The 18,809-nt window shown below is 59.6% G+C and overlaps 7 protein-coding genes across 7 annotated transcripts; 6 read left to right on the top strand and 1 right to left on the bottom strand.

Moving 5' to 3' along the window:
• Positions 1-776: 776 nt before the first annotated feature.
• Positions 777-1,880, top strand: LOC62_02G003495 (uncharacterized protein; the record flags this gene model as incomplete). The annotated part of the gene is made up of 6 exons (XM_062770027.1): positions 777-813; positions 866-1,023; positions 1,070-1,281; positions 1,337-1,628; positions 1,664-1,739; positions 1,849-1,880. 6 exons carry the CDS (start codon positions 777-779, stop codon positions 1,878-1,880), a joined length of 807 nt encoding a protein of 268 aa, XP_062626011.1.
• Positions 1,881-2,704: 824 nt separating this feature from the next.
• LOC62_02G003494 (uncharacterized protein) lies at positions 2,705-4,918 on the top strand (the record flags this gene model as incomplete). Its single annotated transcript, XM_062770026.1, has 2 exons — positions 2,705-2,876; positions 3,054-4,918. The coding sequence occupies 2 exons, from the start codon at positions 2,705-2,707 to the stop codon at positions 4,916-4,918; spliced, it is 2,037 nt and encodes a 678-aa protein (XP_062626010.1).
• A 2,970-nt stretch (positions 4,919-7,888) lies between these two features.
• Positions 7,889-8,623, top strand: LOC62_02G003493 (uncharacterized protein; the record flags this gene model as incomplete). Its single annotated transcript, XM_062770025.1, has 2 exons — positions 7,889-8,267; positions 8,583-8,623. The coding sequence occupies 2 exons, from the start codon at positions 7,889-7,891 to the stop codon at positions 8,621-8,623; spliced, it is 420 nt and encodes a 139-aa protein (XP_062626009.1).
• Positions 8,624-9,440: 817 nt separating this feature from the next.
• Positions 9,441-11,206, top strand: LOC62_02G003492 (uncharacterized protein; the record flags this gene model as incomplete). Its single annotated transcript, XM_062770024.1, has 4 exons — positions 9,441-9,593; positions 9,635-9,771; positions 10,542-10,686; positions 10,724-11,206. The coding sequence occupies 4 exons, from the start codon at positions 9,441-9,443 to the stop codon at positions 11,204-11,206; spliced, it is 918 nt and encodes a 305-aa protein (XP_062626008.1).
• Positions 11,207-11,644: 438 nt separating this feature from the next.
• On the top strand, positions 11,645-12,437 carry LOC62_02G003491 (uncharacterized protein; the record flags this gene model as incomplete). Its single annotated transcript, XM_062770023.1, has 2 exons — positions 11,645-11,929; positions 11,973-12,437. 2 exons carry the CDS (start codon positions 11,645-11,647, stop codon positions 12,435-12,437), a joined length of 750 nt encoding a protein of 249 aa, XP_062626007.1.
• A 195-nt stretch (positions 12,438-12,632) lies between these two features.
• Positions 12,633-13,241, bottom strand: LOC62_02G003490 (uncharacterized protein; the record flags this gene model as incomplete). Its single annotated transcript, XM_062770022.1, has 1 exon — positions 12,633-13,241. The coding sequence occupies one exon, from the start codon at positions 13,239-13,241 to the stop codon at positions 12,633-12,635; it is 609 nt and encodes a 202-aa protein (XP_062626006.1).
• Positions 13,242-17,773: 4,532 nt separating this feature from the next.
• Positions 17,774-18,210, top strand: LOC62_02G003489 (uncharacterized protein; the record flags this gene model as incomplete). Its single annotated transcript, XM_062770021.1, has 3 exons — positions 17,774-17,785; positions 17,833-17,916; positions 18,022-18,210. 3 exons carry the CDS (start codon positions 17,774-17,776, stop codon positions 18,208-18,210), a joined length of 285 nt encoding a protein of 94 aa, XP_062626005.1.
• Between the last annotated feature and the right edge of the window lie 599 nt (positions 18,211-18,809).

Below are 18,809 nucleotides of genomic sequence, written 5' to 3'. Positions count from 1 at the left end.
GTCGAGAAGACGCCGCCAAGGTGATGGGTCTCGTTCGGGCTCATGTAGCTGCTGGCAAGGCGGCCGCTGCTCGCGGCGTCTTTCAAGCCTTGACGGCCCGGTGTCAGGAGCGCGGTGGGCAGCGCACCGCGGATGAGAAGCAGTTGAGATCTCAATCTAAAGCCACGGCATCATGCCAAGCACTCGTTTCGCTACTCAGAGCGAGGTTTGTTCGGTTCGCCATGATCCGCCGCGGATGGTTCCGCGATGAAGCCTCTTTCTGGCGCCTGGCGCCTCTCCTTCGACGTCTTCACCATCGAGGCTATGCACAGCAAGCCCGATCGGGGTAGCGACACCTACCACAGCATATGTGCTATCTGCAGCAAACCACTCTTGATATCCTCGTTCATACCGTGGTGACTGCACAGCTGTAATCATCTGATGGCCTTTGCCAAGCCTCATCCGCCAGATCCACCAGATCTACTCCCTGATGGCCATCGCTGCAAGCGAGGACACCCGAACCCGAAAGTCACGAGGCCGATAACCACACTGAGCGAATAGCAAGACGAGTCCAGACGTTCTTGGCAGATCCGTTTATGGCACACGGGGCGCGGGCCGCTGCTGTACTTCCGCCAGATCGTCCACAAGCGCGGCGGCGCCACGGGTAAGCCAAGTGTTCGCCTGCATTCATACTGCCGAGTGGAGTGTGCATGTCGAAAGGAGTAAGGCTGTGACGGACCTCTTAAGCAGCATAAAGAGGCCTGGGTTGACGTGATGGAGCCTCCCGAACACCCAACATGAAGCTCTCCCTCGCCCTCGTCTCCCTAGCAGCTGGTGAGGAGATGCGGCTTGTTAAAGCTGACCCCAGTGGCCCTCGCTCGCCCAGCGACCCAGCTCACCCGCCGCCGCCTCATCGACGCCGAAAGTACCGTTCGGTCTGGGTGCACGTCGGTGTGCCAGACATACTTTACCATCGACGAAGGTTGTGCCGCAGCCAACAATGACTGGACGACCGCCACAAGCCCGTGCCGCCGGCTGTGTACCGTGAGTAACCACCCCCATCCCCGCACCCCAGGCACCAACCCCCCAGACCTCCGACTACAACTCCGCCATCAACTGCATCAACTGCCAGTGGGCGTGGTTCACGACCCTCCACCCCAACCTCTTCATTCCGATGATGGCCGACGTCCGCGCCGAGTGCGAGCGTCTCGGCACGCCGGTCACTGGGGCTGCGGAGCTCCACCAGCCTGCCGACGGTGCCACACCCGTCCGGGGACCTGATGGCCCGCCCAAGGACGAGACGTACGTCGGCGGGGGCGGGCTTATCTACCCGAGCAAACGCTGACTCAATGACCAGCACGCCCTCGCCCACCCCCAATGAGCCGACACCCAAGCCTGAGGACCCCACCCCGGGTACTCCTGGTACGCCTGGCACCCCCACGCCGGCCGACCCGACCCCCGGCACCCCGGGCACCCCGGGCACCCCAAGCGACCCAACCCCAGGCACGCCTGGTAGCAGCACACCTAGCGACCCGCCGACCAACAACCCGGGAGGCAACACCAACAATAACAACGGCGGCACCAACAACAACGGGGGCACCAACAATGGAGGTACGAGCAACGGAGGCACGGGTAACGGAAGTGGCGCTGTCAGCGGTGCAGGTAGCGGGGGTGCCAGCGCCAGCGTCTCGAGGAGTGCATCGGCCTCGGGAGCCAGTGCCAGCGCGTCTGCCCGCCCATCGTCAGCTTCACTCAGCAAGGTGTGCTCGTGGCGTCGTGTCGTGGCGGCCATCGTGGCCGGGGCCGTCATTGCGCAGGGAGCTGCTTAAGTAAAGCTGAGTGGTGTTACACGGCCCCGTGTTGCCCCAGAGCTGCTCGAAGAACAAGTCACCAAGCCGTGAGAATGCATAGACTCTGCCAACCGGGCTTCTACATGGGCCATCTCGGCCCGCTGGCTGTGGGGCCACGGTCACATGCCTATCGTTGCCAGTTAGTCTCCATTGCCTGTCCGAGGAATGTCGAGCCCAGCCGAGACCGATTAGCTGCGGCTGCACGGGCGTATGGGCAAGGACGGGCACGTCGAGGCCATGGTCACCGGCCCAAGGTTGGCTTGGCGTCACTAGTGCTGCAGCCACGCCACCCGTCCATTGTTCGATTGTTCTTTCGACCTCGACACCGCAACTACTCTTCGACGAATGCGAACAAAGCCCTGTACGCATAACCGGTGCATGGCAACCAGGTTCGAGTGTCCTCGAGCATCTGCATGCGCGACGAGCGCTCTGTCCGTGTGAACTCTGCCCAGGGGCCGTTGCCCGTTTCCATGCACTGCCAGTCACCCGTTGGCACCCAGAAACGCGTCGTATGTAATAAGCATCAAGCTATCCTGAAGAAATTACATGAACACGGCTGTCAGTGTCTCTGGTCTGATGCATTGTTGCTGCGCTGCCAAGAAGGTACACGCCGGGTGCCTCGAACATGACCGCACATCCCCCAGACTTCCTGCCTGCACGTCACCTGCAGGGGCTCTCCTTTTGTGCAGCACACGACTTCTTGGCACCGCCATGAGGCATTCTGCATGCACACCGGGCTCGTTGTTTAAAGCCTCAGAGGCCTTTGCAACGCGTTTTTCCATCTACACTCTCCCTCTCTCAACCCCGTCTCATCAGGTCTGGCACCTGCTCCTTCTAAACCTATCCACTCTCTCTATCCCTAGTCGACATCTGCGATGCTCGTCAAGTCTCTTGCCTCTCTTGCCCTCGCGCTGCCTGCGGCAGCGCACATGTCTCTCTGGCACCCGTCCATGTACGGGTTCTCAGACGGCTACACCCCCGTTACTCCCCTCGTGCGCATGAACTTTAACCAGTGGTGGTTCCACGGCGCGATCAATGATCCTCCTGGTGAGTAGTGACAAGAGCACGCACGATAGTGGTGGCGATTGTGCTGGCGCGAGGAGGCGTCGCACTCCCGACGCGTGTCCGAACAATGCGACATGCCGTTCCGGCATGCCATTGTCCACACACCGCGACACCGCGACCATCACTCAGCTTGCTTTGATATCCATCTAACATCCTCAGCTGCTGGACAGTTTGCCGACCTGCCTGCAGGTGGCGCTTGGAACGCCCAGGTGGGCTGCTCCAAGGACGTCACCACGTACGGTGGCCGCCAGAACCAGAACCTCGCCTGTGACAGCCTCGGTGCTCTCCACCTCTGGCAGGACGACCCGAACGACGTCAAGGGCTGCTCAGTTGCGATTGCCTACGAGTCCGACGTTACCAAGCTCCAGCCCGAGGACTTTACCGTTATCTCTGTCGCCGCCGACTGCCCTTACAAGCGTGACGTGGCGTTCCAGGTGCCCGCCGAGCTCCCCGAGTGCCCTCCCGGAGGCTGCCACTGCCTGTGGTCGTGGACTCACAGCCCCATGGGCGGTGCCGAGGAGATCTTCCAGACTGGCTTCAGGTGCCGCGTCACGGGAGCCAAGGCCGGTGCCAAGCCTCTCCCCGCATCCAAGCCACCCGTCAAGTGCCCCAACGGTGGCTGTGTTGTCGGCGCAAAGCAGCCCATTTACTGGATGCAGAACGAGGGTAACAACATTGACAACTCGCCGAGCGACCCGCCCTACTACAACCAGGACTACGGCTTCTTTGACGGCGCCCAGAACGACATCTGGGGCGGCGATGGCGTCGTTCCTCCCCGCACTACCACCAGGGTTATCTCCGCCGCTGCCCCTACCGGCGGTTCGTCGTCGAACGGCGGCGGTGGCGGAGGTGGCTCGTCCAACGGCGGCAGCAGCAAGGGCGGCAACGGCAACAGCGGTAACAACTGGAACGCTGGCAGCAACAACAACGGCGGCTGGAACGGCGGCAACAGCAACAACAACGGCGCCAGCAACAGCAACAACGGCGGCGGCAGCTCTCACCATGGCAGCACGCACGGCGGCAACAGCTGGAACGACAACACCAGCTGGGACAACAACAACAGCAACCTGAACGCCAACCCTGTGCCCCAGCCTGAGACCAAGCCGGAGACCAAGCAGCCAGAGACCCAGCAGCCGGAGACCAAGCAGCCGGAGACCAAGCAGCCCGAGACCAAGCCCGACACCTCGAACAACAACAACAGCTGGCAGGACCAGAACAACGACAACGGCGATGATGACTCCAAGTACTGGACCGACGAGGAATCCAACTACAACAACTGGCACCACGGCGGCAACGGCCACAAGAGCAAGAGCAAGACGTCCAAGTCGGTTGCGCCGACCCCGACCGAGGCCGCTCCCACCGCCTGGAGCGCCGCCCCGACCACTTCTGCTTCGGCTTCTTCCTCGCCGTCGTCCGATTCGTCGTCGGATTCGTCGTCGTCGACCACCACGACCACCGGCGGCAAGCCCACCCCTACCGAGGACAACAACAGCGCCGACCCGACCACCACCTCGTCGGCAGCGTACGGCGGCAGCTCGTCCACCGCCGGCCCTGACAAGGCTAACAACGCGGCCGCTGGCGACCACACGCCCGAGGCCCAGGTCGGCACCGCTCTCTTCCAGGAGGCTGCCGCTGCGCCCACGGCCGCGCCGACCGCTGCCCCGTCGTCCGACCCCAAGCCCGCTGCCGGTGCGGAGGAGGCTGCGCCTTCCCCCGCCGACGAGCACAAGGACCGTCCCGAGCCGAGCTCTGGCGGCCACTGGGTCTGGGAGGCCGACAAGGCCGACGACTCCAAGTCTGGCGCCGACGGCAAGAAGGGTGCCAGTGGCAAGCAGGGAGGCCAGGAGGACTCGGCCTCCTCTGGGTCCGGCTCTAGCTCCGACTCTGCCTCCTCTGAGTCCGACTCTGGCTCCGACTCTCCCTCGGACGGCTCGGCCGTGCCCAAGCGCAAGCGCGGAGCCCTCCCCCAGTCTGGCCTCCGCTCGCGCGCCCGCGCCGTGCAGCTCGCCCCGCGCTTCTGGTAAGCACGGTGCATTTCCCTGCCAGCTGGTCTGGCGGGCGATCATGCATTGGTTGCACTCCTCTAAAACCTACTGCGTACGTAGAGCATGCAACCTGTGAATGCGCTCCGATGCCCAGCATCTGTCCCGTGTCTCAGGATCGGCTTCGGCCGGTCGTCGCGCGCCTGATTTTACTACCCACATTTAGGCGCGTGCCCAACCTCTTGGCGTCGAGATCAAGAACAATCACTCGCATATATACCCTGCTTACATGCTGGATATCTTATTCACGCACGTCGCATCGACTGACATAAAACTTGAGACGCGGCACTGGCTAGCTTATGTCATTCTCCGGCGACGACTGACTCGACGGCACCTGATTGACTCGACACCTAGCAAGGCCTCGGGCAACACAGCTTACTGACGAGAAACAGTGCCGGTGTTGATGCGGAGGTTTAGAGTGGTGCCAGGGGAGGCCACCTGCATCATGATCATGTCAGTAACCCCACCCACGACTACCTTTGGCAACCTTGCCCGACAAGGCGACCTTGTCTGGGAGACACCAACGAGGCCTGGCCTCCTTGCCACGTGCACGCCCAGCAGATGCATTCCGTCTATGGCCGCACGTTCTCAATCCAGCGGCAACAGCCCCGCGGGCATCCTGAAGCGCGGGACGATGGTGCCTGCGACTGGAGAATGTGACCTCGCCTTCCAGTGGTCATTGGATGTCCACAGACGTGCGACGACATCTTCGATGTGACACCGAAACACTATCAAGCGGCCGCACCTCGGTCGGTCGCCTCTGGAATGTACGCCACCTGACGTTCGGCGATACAACGTTCAATCCGGGAACTCATGTCGTTGTTCTATGACTGGCCCAGACTGCCAGCGGGTCATCCAACAGCGCAATGGAATCTGGGTCGCTTGCTCATTAATCACCTGACGCAGGTCCTGCAGCTGGCCATGTGAACGAGCAACATAAGTGTGGAAGACGTATCGCTCGGCCTCAACAAACACCCATGCAATGATCAGGTCCACCATCATCGCCCTGGCCGCTATGGCTGCCATTGCCTCGCCCCTCCCGGACGCACCCCAGGCCGCCGAGAGGGACCTACCGCCGCTCCCACCGAAGCCCATCCTCGTCGCAGGCGCCGTCATCCCGGCATTCTATTCTGCGAGCGCCGAATTCCTCTCCGTGCAGTGTATGCGCAGCGATCTGGTGCCGTGCTCGGTCAACCGGTGGAACTGCGTTCCGGTGTGGGGTGTTTGCTGTAAAGACACACGTGAGAGTTCTCAAGACAAGGCTGACAGTAGGCGGGTCGACGTACTGCCCGAGCGGCTCGACATGCATCGACAATGGGAACAAGTGTCTCCAGGGCGGTACGTTTACGACAGTATACCGGAACTGACAGGGCAGGAGCGAAGCAGCCAGTCCCCACCGTCGCGCTGCCGCCGTGGACGCCTCCCGGCCCACCTCAGTACACGGCGTGAAGCAGATGTAGTAGAGAAATTCCGTTGTGTATACTATGTGTCGAGCAGTAAGGAGTGCCATGTTCAATCACACCGGGATTACTCCCTTCAGGCCACTCGTCGTGCATCCCTCGCCCGCACAGCACCCCAGTCAAGCCAGGGCCATGTGGTTGTGTCCGTATTGACGTCGGGCTGGTACATACCTGCCCGGGAGGGCACTTGGTGAGCAGTGACCGCAACTGTATGTGGCGGATGACCGATCCCGCGACCCCACACACGGCCAGCGGGCACGGGTCAGCGCAGTACCCGTTGGTTCTACCAGAAACCCGGTGAGCAAGTTTATTAAAGCCAGGTCACTCCACCAAACACCCTTGCACCACAAAGTACGATGCTCAAATTCACTCTCTTCGCCCTCGTTGCGATAGTAGCTATCGCCTCCCCACTCGACGAGGCACGGGAGGGATCGAAACGCTTCGGGCGCCCTCCCATCATGGCGCCAGGCGAGACGATTGGCGCGTGGGATTCCCAGCCCACCAACCAGTGGTCCTGCGGTATCCGAAGCTCCCTCTGCTCAAGCGGCTCCCTCTACCGCTACTTCATCCCCTCGTGGGCCAAGTGCTGCAAGGAAACCCGTAGGTCCTATAGCAAGAGGAAGAGAATGCTGATATGTGCTTGCAGGCGGCGCAACCTATTGCCCCGGCGAGTCGGAGTGTATCGACAACGGGTGGAGCTGCCAGCGGCCGCTCAACATTCATATGTCTCGAACCGGTGCTGCACTGATACGCACAGTTGTCCGTCCCGCGCGTGCCGTCGCGCCAGCCAAGTGATTCCACACCATACCGCGGCCTTGCATGAAGCAGCGCAGCAGATTTCTCAGCGGAGGCGAGTGCAATGTGCAGTGTCTGTAGCTGGTGGAATGAATTTGCTCGATCAATGCGGTCATCCATCTTGCCCTCACCCTTCCCGACGGAGCATGACGGTGTCCGATAACCGTATCGACGGACTCGTGCACCTCATATGACCGCTGCCCACATACCGATAGCACAAACAGGCGAATGATATGTTGGTCATTGTTGGTCAAACTTGGGAGTGCAGATTGGTGGCGCTTGCTCCTCGTGCGATGTTATACTTTAGTTGTGGCCAAACCGCACTAACGCGCTGGATATTACATCCGATCGCTATCACTCGGGAGAGCCTCATCGCGTTCAAGCGTCTGTAGCGGTCCAGAATGTCTTGGCAGCCAACAAGGTTCGGCAATGGTTGGCTACAGCCGCTCCATATCGCGGCCTCTGGCCCCATGTGCCCGTCACACGCTTCCGCATCACGAAACATCTACACGACGACGACGGCACGCAATTAGCATCCGAGATCATATGACATTCTTCTGTGTCTCGGTCGGTCATCGTTGCCGCGGTGTGCGGTCTCACATTCGCGCTGTGGAGCTGACACGGTCGGCTTGGGAGTGCTACTACATACATATATGGCAGCAACCTGCTCACCCCGTGTCTTCACCCCATCACAGCCATGTTCAAAGCCCTCCTCATCGCTCTGCTTGTCACCGCCACTATGGCGAACCCGGTACCCGAGGCCGATCCGGCCCCCAAGCCCCCGGTCAACATTCCCCCGCCCGACGATGTCATCGGGCCGACCATTATTCTCGGTGCCCCTGGAACCGTCTTCGCAGCGCGCCGGTCCCCGGTGTCCGGCGTCGTTGGCTGTGGACCCCAGAGCCTCCTGCAGTGCAAGGGTAACGGATACTACTGCGTGCCTAGGTACACTGCCTGCTGCACAGCCAACAGTGAGTCCGTGGAAACGGAGAGGGCTGACTATGGTGCAGACGGCGCGACCTACTGCCCAACTGGCTCGAGCTGCATCAACCTTGGCAAGTCTTGCCGAGTCAATTGTGAGTGTCAGATGTTGCCAAGGGCTGACACTGATAGGAAGCAGGAGCAGAGGTCACCTACACCTCACCCCACCCAGGCCCAGGCGATCCCACGCAGACGCCTGTGTACGAGTAGTCCCAGCTTGACGACTGTGAACCCGGAACCGCCTTACCAGCAAACCTCAGTCGTTGGAGGCCTTTGAATCGCTGTCCCCGACGGCGCAATCTGCGGCACAATGTACTATGAAAGGTATTGAGACCAATGGAAGTGTTCTGCAGCCAAAGTTCCGAGGTGACCAATATGAGGGGTGTCGACGGACTCTCGAGCCTGTTCAGACGAGGTGCTCAAGCTGTCCAAGAGGACAAGGCATGGCTGAAACACTCATTATACATTGAATTTATCACGTCGCTTACGTTCATAGCGGCCAAACGCGAAACCCCCTTTGCCCAGCCCGAACCTGACGTCCAACCCAACTCCAATTCCAGCACATTCTCATCTTGGCAGACCGTCCATCCTCACATGACGCATATCGACGTATGCATCACACCTGAGAGCCCACTGAGTGAGCAGTCTCGAAGGTTTCTGCCAAGTCAACCAGCCTCGCGACGGGGGTTGTGACACTCGAGTGCCTGTTCCTTCACGGCCATCCATGCCCGTCGCCGCCGCCACAATGAGGCGACCGCCGCCCCAGATAACCTCAGAACCTCGGCTGTGCTAACTGTAATCTCGGGATGATCTGACAACTTGGTACTGTTATCGTGACGTCAACACAACTGTGTGGTACTCACCGCCCATCATCACCGGCGGCCTTGAACTGGGACACTGGGAATGCGTGGTGAGCACTGACGGCCAAGTGGGTCGACATCCCCTCCGGAGTGTCATTGCCGGTGGGCTCGTCGCCGTCAAACGCTCTTGGCATGGGGTTGGCGAGGCCTCGAGTATCGGCAAAAGTCATTGAGTCTGGCAGATTGCAAGAGGAAGACTCGACTCCCGGTAAGGTTGAGTGGGTTGGCTTGGGGAGGTGTGAGCAGACTTTGCTCATGTCCAGTCCGCCGCTCCGTCTCATCAGCACAGGATTTCCTTAGGGGTCGAAAATGACATAAAAGGCAGATCATTGAGCTTCGACGAACCCACATTCTGACCAACAACTTTACACACCTCTTACCTCTCCTTACAACGTAAATCCATCCACAATGAAGATCAACGCACTCACCCTCATCACCATCATGGCCGCTACGGCATCCGCCACCAAGTCGTTCTACGACCTCTCCGACGACCGGACCTGTACCCTTGGTGACGACAACAACCTCACCTGCGTCAAGGGTAACGACGGCAACGCCCCAGTCGTGAGAACTACACACGTGTTGTGGCCTCGCTAACAATCTAGATCGACACATCGGCCTTCCAGGCTAAGGAATCGGCCGAGCCCGAATTCCAGGGTGGTGGTGCCCCCGCCGACGGAAAGCGTGATATTGCGAAGCCCTACCCCACCTGCGGTCTCGGTGGCATCACAGGACTGATTAGGTGCCGTGCCAAGTGCTGGGCCATTGGCTCTTGTGGCGGGCAGTGCTCATGGCAGGGATGGGCGGGCTTCGTCTGCCACTGCTCCGCCAAGTGCTAGGCGGAGGTGGCTCCCGCACCGGGGATACAAGGAACTACAGTATGATACTGCTGAATGAATGAATGAATGTCTCAAGTCGCCATCGAGGGCCGGGTAGGATACTCCTCTGCCATTTGCCCCCCAACGAGCTCTGTAGATGGGAGGCCTGGTTGTACGACGGGGCGAACAGATGATGGTAGCCTTGGTCGTGGCAGTGGTCTTTCTAATATGTGCGCACAACACTGGCTGATTACAAAGCCTGGTGATGGGCCTATTGTTCCTATCGCGATTGGGGGGGGGGGGGACAGAATGCAGACGTAACTGTGCCAAGTAGATCCGTCTGCCTTCGCAGTCCACTCAAACCATCACCGCTGCTGCCATCGCCACCCCCACGTCGGTCAAGGAGGAATAAAAATAGGCTTTGGCAGTAGTCACCTTCCAAACCAACTCATCCCCAACCACCAGCAGCAGCAGAAGACATGCCTCAACCGAGCCTCCACACCGACCCCGCGCTCCTATTGGAGGAGCTGGAGACGATGCTGGCCCAGCTTTCCACCCAACACGGTTCAAATGTCTCCTCGTCTTCAGACACCGGAGGCACTGAGCAAGTCGAAGCCGTGTCGGGGGCGGAAGCGGCGGCAGAGGCGAGCAACAACTCCCAGCCACAACCTTCCGCGACGGGTCAGCTCCCCAGCGACCGCTCCAACTTGGAGGGCCACACGTTTGTCTACCTTGATGACTACCTCGACAACGTTCGGAACCACCGAATGACTCAGCAAGAGTTTGACAACGGCATTCAGCTCATTGTAACTGCGGCAGCTGCCGCATCCCCACTTCCAGTGAGTCTACCTCATTATCCCTTCGCTAATACGTCAGGACCCGTTCTCCCGTGAGGGATACGCAGCACGTCTTGCCCTTCTCCGCAAGCTGGAGCGCCAACCAACAATGCCCCTCCCGACCATCCGAATGTTCCTCAAGGGAGCTGTGTCTGCTCTGATGTTTCAGAACGAGGGCATGATGAGGTTTAAAGACAAGCTTCACTCTCTCCGTCCGATCATTGAGGAGATCCACCCCGCCGCGTACAGCAACGTCAAGATTCTCCTCATGACCGGCATGGAGGGAAACGAGGACTTACGGACGCGAATGGCTCGCCTGATTCTCCGTATTGAGGCCCGCCGGGTCACTCTCATCACGGCCAATATCGCCTCTCATATCGCTGGCGACTTGTTCACCGAGGGAGTGGCATCTCTGCGGAAGACGGCTTGGTGGATGATCGACGACGCCGACCTCTTGAACATCTGCCGCAAGTTCGCCGAACCGGTCGAGGTCCCCGAGCCGGGCGAACCAGCTCCTGCATAGTTCTTTTGGAAAGTCCATACCGTTGACTCTGAGTACCGGTTGTTTAGATTCCAGTATCTCCCATTGATTCATGAATAATGGTGAAAGTATTGACGGTGTCCCACAGCATGCGGCGTCGCCCATCACTTTTAACCTGTGATTATGAGTCAAACAAGCCCACGACGATGATGTACACACTTGCATACACACAATGTCGGCCATTGACAATAGGGACCTGATCAATAATGAGGACGCAGTGGACCCTCCCGCTCATGTCCATCATCGCCACTATCGACCTTTTGTTCCGCCTTTTGTGTTGTGGTGTCCGAGTTGCCTTCGCCAACCGCTCAATCGTCCATCACTCCACCTGTTCTCGGCTTCCAGGCCGACATAAAGTCTCTCAATCAATTCCCGAGCCCTTGCTTGATTCGCTATACAACTCAACGCCGAAGTAGCAACATGGCAGAGACTTCTGTCGACGAGCTCCGCCAGCAGGTGGACCTCATTTTCCGCCACCTCTTTCCCAATGGCCCTCCTCCGACAGTCCAACCAACAGGCCCACCTAATGGAACTGCCAATACACCTCTTAATGAAGAAACCGCAGTATCCACCATCACTGGTGCGGTATCCCCCGACCAAGGAACCTCAGACGGCTGGGGTGAACACCGCCCCATGCCTGGACACCTGCCCCCAGCGGTTCACGCTGCTCCGAACATTGGTACGCCTGCCAACCCTCCCCTCCCAGTGAGCACTAGACCTGGACTGCTATCACTCTACTTACAAAAAGGACTACTGTAGCCGCGAGTCGTATCAGCAGCGTCTCACGCTGGTCGAGAACTGTGCGCGAGAACCCAACCCCGCCGACAGGCACATGGGCAGGCTCCAGTGGTACCTCGAGGGGACTTCAGCTGCTCTCAGTCTGCATCACCGCTCAATGTTCAAGTTCCTCCGACGTGAATTTCGTCAACTTCGCCCTCGTCTTGACGCCCTCCACCCATTGGCGTACAGCAATTTCAAGGTTATTCTGGAGACCGATTTGGAAGACAACGCGGACATCCGCGCGCGCATGGCACGTATCATCACACGCATCGAGCGTCGCGAGCACCTCGGTCTCATGCCGGGTGTAGCCTACCAGATTGCCAAGGACCTGTTTGTGCAAGCCGTTTCGCACTTGAGGAAGACGGCATACTTCACAATGGAGGCATCCGAGTGGCTGGCGGTGGCTCGATCGATGCAGCATTCACCATTGTAGCCGGTTCTTATGTAAACCGCGTCATCTCGACCATGACGGGGCGGCTGGCAGAAGGGCAAGTGCACTCGACGCCTCGCTACTGTATGTATGCAGAGACAGAAAGTATGTATCGAAACCATAGCCTCATACACGATCAGACGAGTACTACAGCGCAGCGGTGCTGCGCGGCAGGGGTGTCATGCCTCAGGTTGGGCCCTACGGAAGTCGCGGGTGATAGAGCGTGGAGCCATCCGGAGCAGTCATCTTGAGATGATCAATAAGGCCCGGCATCCAGCCAATGACACCGCTGTACTTGTCAAAGAACTCCAAGGATCGCTTGGTGAGTTCGTTGAACCGCCTGGATACCAGCTCCTCCGTGCTGCCAAATTGGACGCGCGTATCGAGTGTAAAAAATGACTGGAGGAGGTACTCGGCGTCCTCGATTTCGGTCTTCAGAAGGTGATGTGCCGTCTTCCAGGCTGCGTACCCGTCGATGTTCGTTGTAGGGATGCGGATGCCGTTGAGGTCGACGAAGAAGTCGTTGTAGATGGCAAAGGCCTCGTCGATGCGCGTGCGCCACTGGGTGATCACCCCCCTGAGCTCGAGGGGTGCGTTCGTGCCAAAGTTGACGAAATCGGGCTGCTCTGTTGCCGTATTGGGCGTGACGGTAGGCAGTTCTGGCGGTGGTCCATATGGCCAGTTTGCGCCGTGACTTGGAGGAGGCGCCGCTCTACTGGTTGCGGCTCTGGCGCGGCGTCCTCCTGCAGTTGGGCGCGTTTCGCGCTGGGTCGAGGCAACGGACGTGGCGGCTCGCTTTGGCGGCATGGTGAGCGGTGGTACACAAGTGGAAAGGAGCATGCATGGTCGTGACCGTTACTTTATGTCTCTCCAAAACCGTGCGAGCACAATGGTGCAGCCGGTGACAGGACAACCAATGCCAGCTGCCAGCCAAGGCGAGCTGGGTGCGAAAGGCAGTCGCACCAACACAGATGCGAGGCGACCTATGTACGCACCCACGGTGAGGGGGCTGTTGTTGTCCGTGCAACTTCACCATAGTTGTGCTGGAGGCGGTCACGTCTAACCGTCTTGACAAGAAGCCTGCACTGGTTCCAGTGCGGTTGAGAGGAGATCAGGGGTGGCGATTGTCGAACAAAGGGAACCGACATTCAAGCACCCATTGTCCCAAGCTACACGGTGGCTTCATTGTCTTCCGATGGAACCACCCAGACAAATGACGTTGGGTTGTCGCTGTCGCGCACATCCCCTATTCAGTCACCCGCGACGACTCGTGCTGACTCGGGTCGTTGACGGCGGCTGCGAGCGGCCTACTATGAGAGAGCAGCGGTCCGCAAGACTCATCTTCAGCCTCCGTCGGCACGTCTGGACGGAGCAGTGAAGACTGTGGACGCCGGAAACCCGTGTGGGGTTGCTCTGCAACCCAGCTTTGTGTGAAAACAGCATCCGAGGTTCACCTGACGAGGTGAAGCATACCGGTTATGGATTTTGGTGCGTTTAGACGAAGACGGGAGACAATAGGGTTGGGGTGCAACACCTGTCGTAGGGGAAGTGGGTCGTTTTGAGTTGCTGCTGCCCTCGAGCTTGTCAAGGGCTTCAGCACCAAGACAGCAGGGCCTACGAGGAGCCAAAGTTGAGCTGCAGTCGACACCCGCGAGTGGACCATTGGTTCTGGGTTGTCCTTGGCATTGTCTTTGGACAGTGCTTGACGCCCCAGGCGCCAGCCTAGCGGGCGTCTGCCGCGAGGCCAGTACGGCGAAGCAGCAACCGGGGCCCTGTTCGTATCCGGGAAGATGAGTTCGAAGGAAGGCGTCCCAGCAGGTGTCGGCCACCGAGGATCATTGGTGGGCCCCGGTCACAGTCCAGGCCCCAATGGTGTTTGCCTAGACAACCAAAGGCAGCCTGCGTTATGTAGTACCCACGAGGCATGGGCCGGTCTTGACGACCAGCAGAAGAAGTCAACTGGTCGACTGGTCCCAGGATGAGGGCTAGCGTCCCGCACTGGTGCGCGCAATACGAGAAGCATGTCACCCTTCGATCCTCATGCACCACCATGCCGTACACTGAGCTGACTAACGTGCTCAACTCTAATCAGCGGCAATGCGTTTCAGGAAGCGGCAACGACTGTCGGGAAGCATCACCCTGGACAATGTGCGTCAACCTCGGCTTGTCAAACTCACTTTGTGCTGGCTAAAAAAACCCCGTAACTCTCCGCAACACAATCCAATCTGCCAGAACTCGTTCCTCCTGGCGGTTGGGCGAGGTAGAAGATGTCAGAACGCGGCCTTCCCGCGCCAAGACTTGTGTGGTTCTTAAATCGGCGACGTTCGAGAACCTCAGGGCATCCACGTGCAGTGACAAACTTTGTGGAGCGGACCACGGCATGGAAGTCTCGGTCGGTGTCTTGGTGTTGAGGGTGATGGCATCGCGGCGATCACCGCCGTCGTGGCATTCACACAAGGCGGATGGAGGTGGCATGCGAGCTGTGACGAGCAGGGGTTTGTGCATGCGGCATTAGTTTGTCCTGAGGTTGACCGGAGCCTAGCTCAACCTTACCTTGTGGTCGCTGTGTCGACCCATCAAATACACCACATCCTGGGGGATCGAACGTGGTCAGCGCTGCGCCGTCGTCTTGGGGATAGGTCATGAGGTGTGGTGAGGAATGGGCGGCGCGGGAAGAGTAAGTTGACACCGGCCTCCCCTCCGCGCCCGGCAATCCTCAGCTGCTGCAGTTTACCGCCTGCCAGAACAGGGAGATGTGCTTTAGCAGAATGTCTTGGCAAGGGAGTAGGAGAAGTAGGAGGTGGGGAGAGCCCCAATGACGCTAAGTGAGTGGGTTTGACGGTGGCACCACTGGAAGAGCAAGTCATTGAGCTGTTGCGAGGCATATAAATGCCTCGCCTCGCACTCAAGGCCACCTCAATCGACATCAACAGCTGCACTATGATCTCCTTGGCCGTCCTTGCCCTGCTCGCGGTAGCCGCCAACGTTGCCACTGCTGGCGACTCGGGCCAGTTTGTCGTCGAGCTCGGTGCACTCCTCAACGCACGCATCGACCCGATTGTCGATCCTGGCAACACGGTCGACAAGGGCCACGCGCACACCATCTTCGGGGCCAACAACTTCCGCAACCAGCTCAACACGCACGCCCAAATCACTGGGGCGGAATGCACGTCAGCCATGATCCAGGCTGACAAGTCCAACTACTGGATCCCATCGCTGTACTGGATCAACGGTAACGGCGAGTACGAGGCCGCGTGGCTCAAGGGCGCCCGCGCATACTACATGATCCAGGACAACACCAAGACCGAGCCGTTCCCCGAGGGGTTCCGCATGATCTCAGGCACTGCGACCACGCGCACCCGCAGCGACAAGACGGTTGGCATCTCGTACAACACGCCGTTTGCCAACCTTGCCGAGTACCTGCCCAACAACACCAACTCTGGCACGACCAATCTCCCGGCATGGCAGTTCACCTTCAAGATCCAGTTCCCGGCCTGCGGCACCGGTGCGCTCGACTCGCCCGACCACTTCAGCCACATGGCCTGGCCGCTCAACGGCAACAACCAGCCGGACCCCCAGTTCGGCATCAAGTGCCCGACGAGTGAGTGGCCAATAAGTACATTACTCACCTGCAGCCCACCAAGCGCTACCCTATGATCCAGCTTGAGGTGTACTGGACCCTGTTCTCAGGCCAGGCAGCCAAGTGGCGCAAGGGTCCCAACGACATCAACCTGATCCTGGGTACGGGCGACACGCTCGGCGGGTCGCTCCATGCCGACTTTGGTGAGCTACCCACACATGTCCTCGCTCACACTCAGTCAACGGCTGGGACACGAATGTCATCAAGGCGGCCATTGCCAACAAGCAGTGCTTCCAGAACGTCGATGTCGAGGGCACCAAATGCCCCGCGTTCGCTCCCAGCGTCAGTATCCCCAAGTCCCGTGCTTGCCGGTACCGCGGCCAGGTCCCGGACGAGGAGCTCGGCTACCTCAAGCCGCTGAAGGATCTGCCGGGGTGCAACCCGCGATGGGATGCCAACGTCGCCGCCAAGCCATCCGCCTGCCCCGCGGGGTACAAGAAGCCTGGATGGACGTGGCCCAATGTCGCGTGGAACAGCTGGGAGAACTTCCCCATCTGGCCACTGGCCGTCAACTTCCCCGGCGCGGTCGGCAAGCCCACTGCCGCGTGGCTGCAACAGTTTACGCCGACTCTCGGCGACAAGTTCGTACCCTGGGGCAGCGTGGCCTCTACGCCGTCCGGGTCTGCCGAGGATGTCAAGAACAACCTCGACATTACCACTGCGCCGAACAAGGTCCAGCAGGTTGCGTGAAAAGTCAGGACAGTGTAAGGTTAGTGACGTTAAACCTGGCAACGACCAGAGTGTTGGAAACTTCAGAATGCATGCTGTACACTTGGACTTGTCGGGAGAGGTTATGCACGTCGGTTGTGAACTTGGGTCACTCCAGGGGCGGGATGCTGCGCGTGCCGCCGGCGTCACCATCCCTGGCAATGCGGCGTCGGCGGGACTCGGGGGTCCCCGCCAGTCAGCCAGCACTCTATCCCACCCCCGGGCACGTTGTTGTTGTTTACAAGGCGTTATCAAATCAAGCGGGACAGTGTAATCAAGCATCGCGGGAGACGTTCCAGTCAATACGGTGCACGTCCTCTATCCCACTCCCGATACATCACAATCTGAGCCAGGCGGGGAGTCACTCTGAGTGTGCCGCAGATACGGCATCCTCTCCCTCCGCCGTCCTCTTCCTCCAAGCTGGCTGTGCTCGAGCCCTCCAGTTGAGGGCAGCCCTTCCCCGGGTCGGCCGATCCCTCGGCGTTTAATCATCCGCGTGATTGGTGTCTGCATGGCCTCCTGAGCTCCGACGGCTGGCTGCCACCCCATGGCGTTGGCTTACCGTACCACTTGCTTGGATCCCATTGTCCTGTCAATCAGGAACCATGGCGAAAAACTGGGACAGACAGGGGACTGATTCTCCGCGACCATCCTGCGCGTCCAAGACACAACCCACCCCCAGGTGGCATCGCGACGCCGAGTCGGCGTAAAGGGACCCGACCGACGCGGCGCGACGCCACCCGCGCCACTGAGGGGCCCGACCACCCGAACCCTTGCCGTCGCCGTCGACGGGCGCGCGCTTGCTTTGTTTTCGTGATGTGCCAAGTCATTCTATTGTTCAAGGCGACCCGTGCACGTCATGACCCGGCAGCTGACTTGTCGACGGCCTTGGAGGTGGGGATGAGGAGGGAGGTTATAAGAAGGGCTACGAGGCCGTCTCGAAGGTCACCCACTACATTATCGCCCACTTGTGAACACGTCCATCATCGCCATGCCCTCCACAGTGAGTACACTGCCAAGATGGAGTCATGTCTCCCAGCTCACCCTCAGCACCAGAACCTCGCACGCCAGGTCCGCTTTGACGACGGCACGCGTCCTTTCAAAGTGCAGCCCACGCCAAAGTCAGCCAAGCCGGTGAGCAGACAGCGCGCTTGCACTTGTCTTCGACTGACACCAGACCAGGCCGGCATGACAAGATCGCCTCGCACATATCATTTGCCCAGCGCTTGTGGATTCCAGCGGGCTTCAAACACCGGTCTCCCGAGATCGCCAGCCATGTTCGACCTGGCTGCAGTTCTCTCAGAGCCGGCATCAGACTGCGACTCGGCATCCAAGTGCAGCACACCACGCGAGTATGTTCCGCGCGACCCTCGCGTGGGCCAGAAGCCCCGGCCCACTGCGCTTCTCACGCCGCCGCCATCGCCATGAGCCCCAAGTGGGTTCACACCTGTTCCTGGTATTGGTCCCCTTGGCGCTCTGTGGAGATTCTCCCTGGTGGATATGCTCCTATAACGATTGTAATCCCAAACAGCATGTACCATGTATTACTCCCTTAGTGCTCCTATCCTGCTTGACAGGGGAGGAGGATCCGAGTCATCCTCCGTTGCCATCGGTGTCCTGAGCGCAGCAACGCCCAGCTGCTTCACGTCAAGGCTCCCTTACCCCGCCATCACATGATGGCCGACGGCACCTCACTTGGCGCCACCTCCCCCACAATGCAGTGAGACAGCCGGTACCAGCTGACTTGCAGGTCCGAGAATCGGCGCGGGCCGCCGGGGCGCCTGGCGTCGATGGCAACAATAAGCCACCTGGCGGAGACAATTTCAGCCGGCCGCCACCTGGCGCCGCCACACGACTGCCCTTTGTCACCAGCGATTGGCCCCCTTTCCACCAGGCCTTGTACAGGCGGAGCGGCGAGGGAACTGTATGGAACTCGGACCCGGATGACCGCTCAATTGTTGTTCTACTTCTACTACGTCACTGGGACGACTCTCTTTGAGTTATGGTTCAATTCGTCGTAGAACTAT

This window comes from Vanrija pseudolonga, chromosome 2 (assembly GCF_020906515.1).
Source record: "Vanrija pseudolonga chromosome 2, complete sequence".
NCBI lineage: Eukaryota > Fungi > Basidiomycota > Tremellomycetes > Trichosporonales > Trichosporonaceae > Vanrija > Vanrija pseudolonga.
The sequence above is the reverse complement of the archived record's forward strand: the minus strand, read 5'-3'. Positions and strand labels throughout refer to the sequence as shown.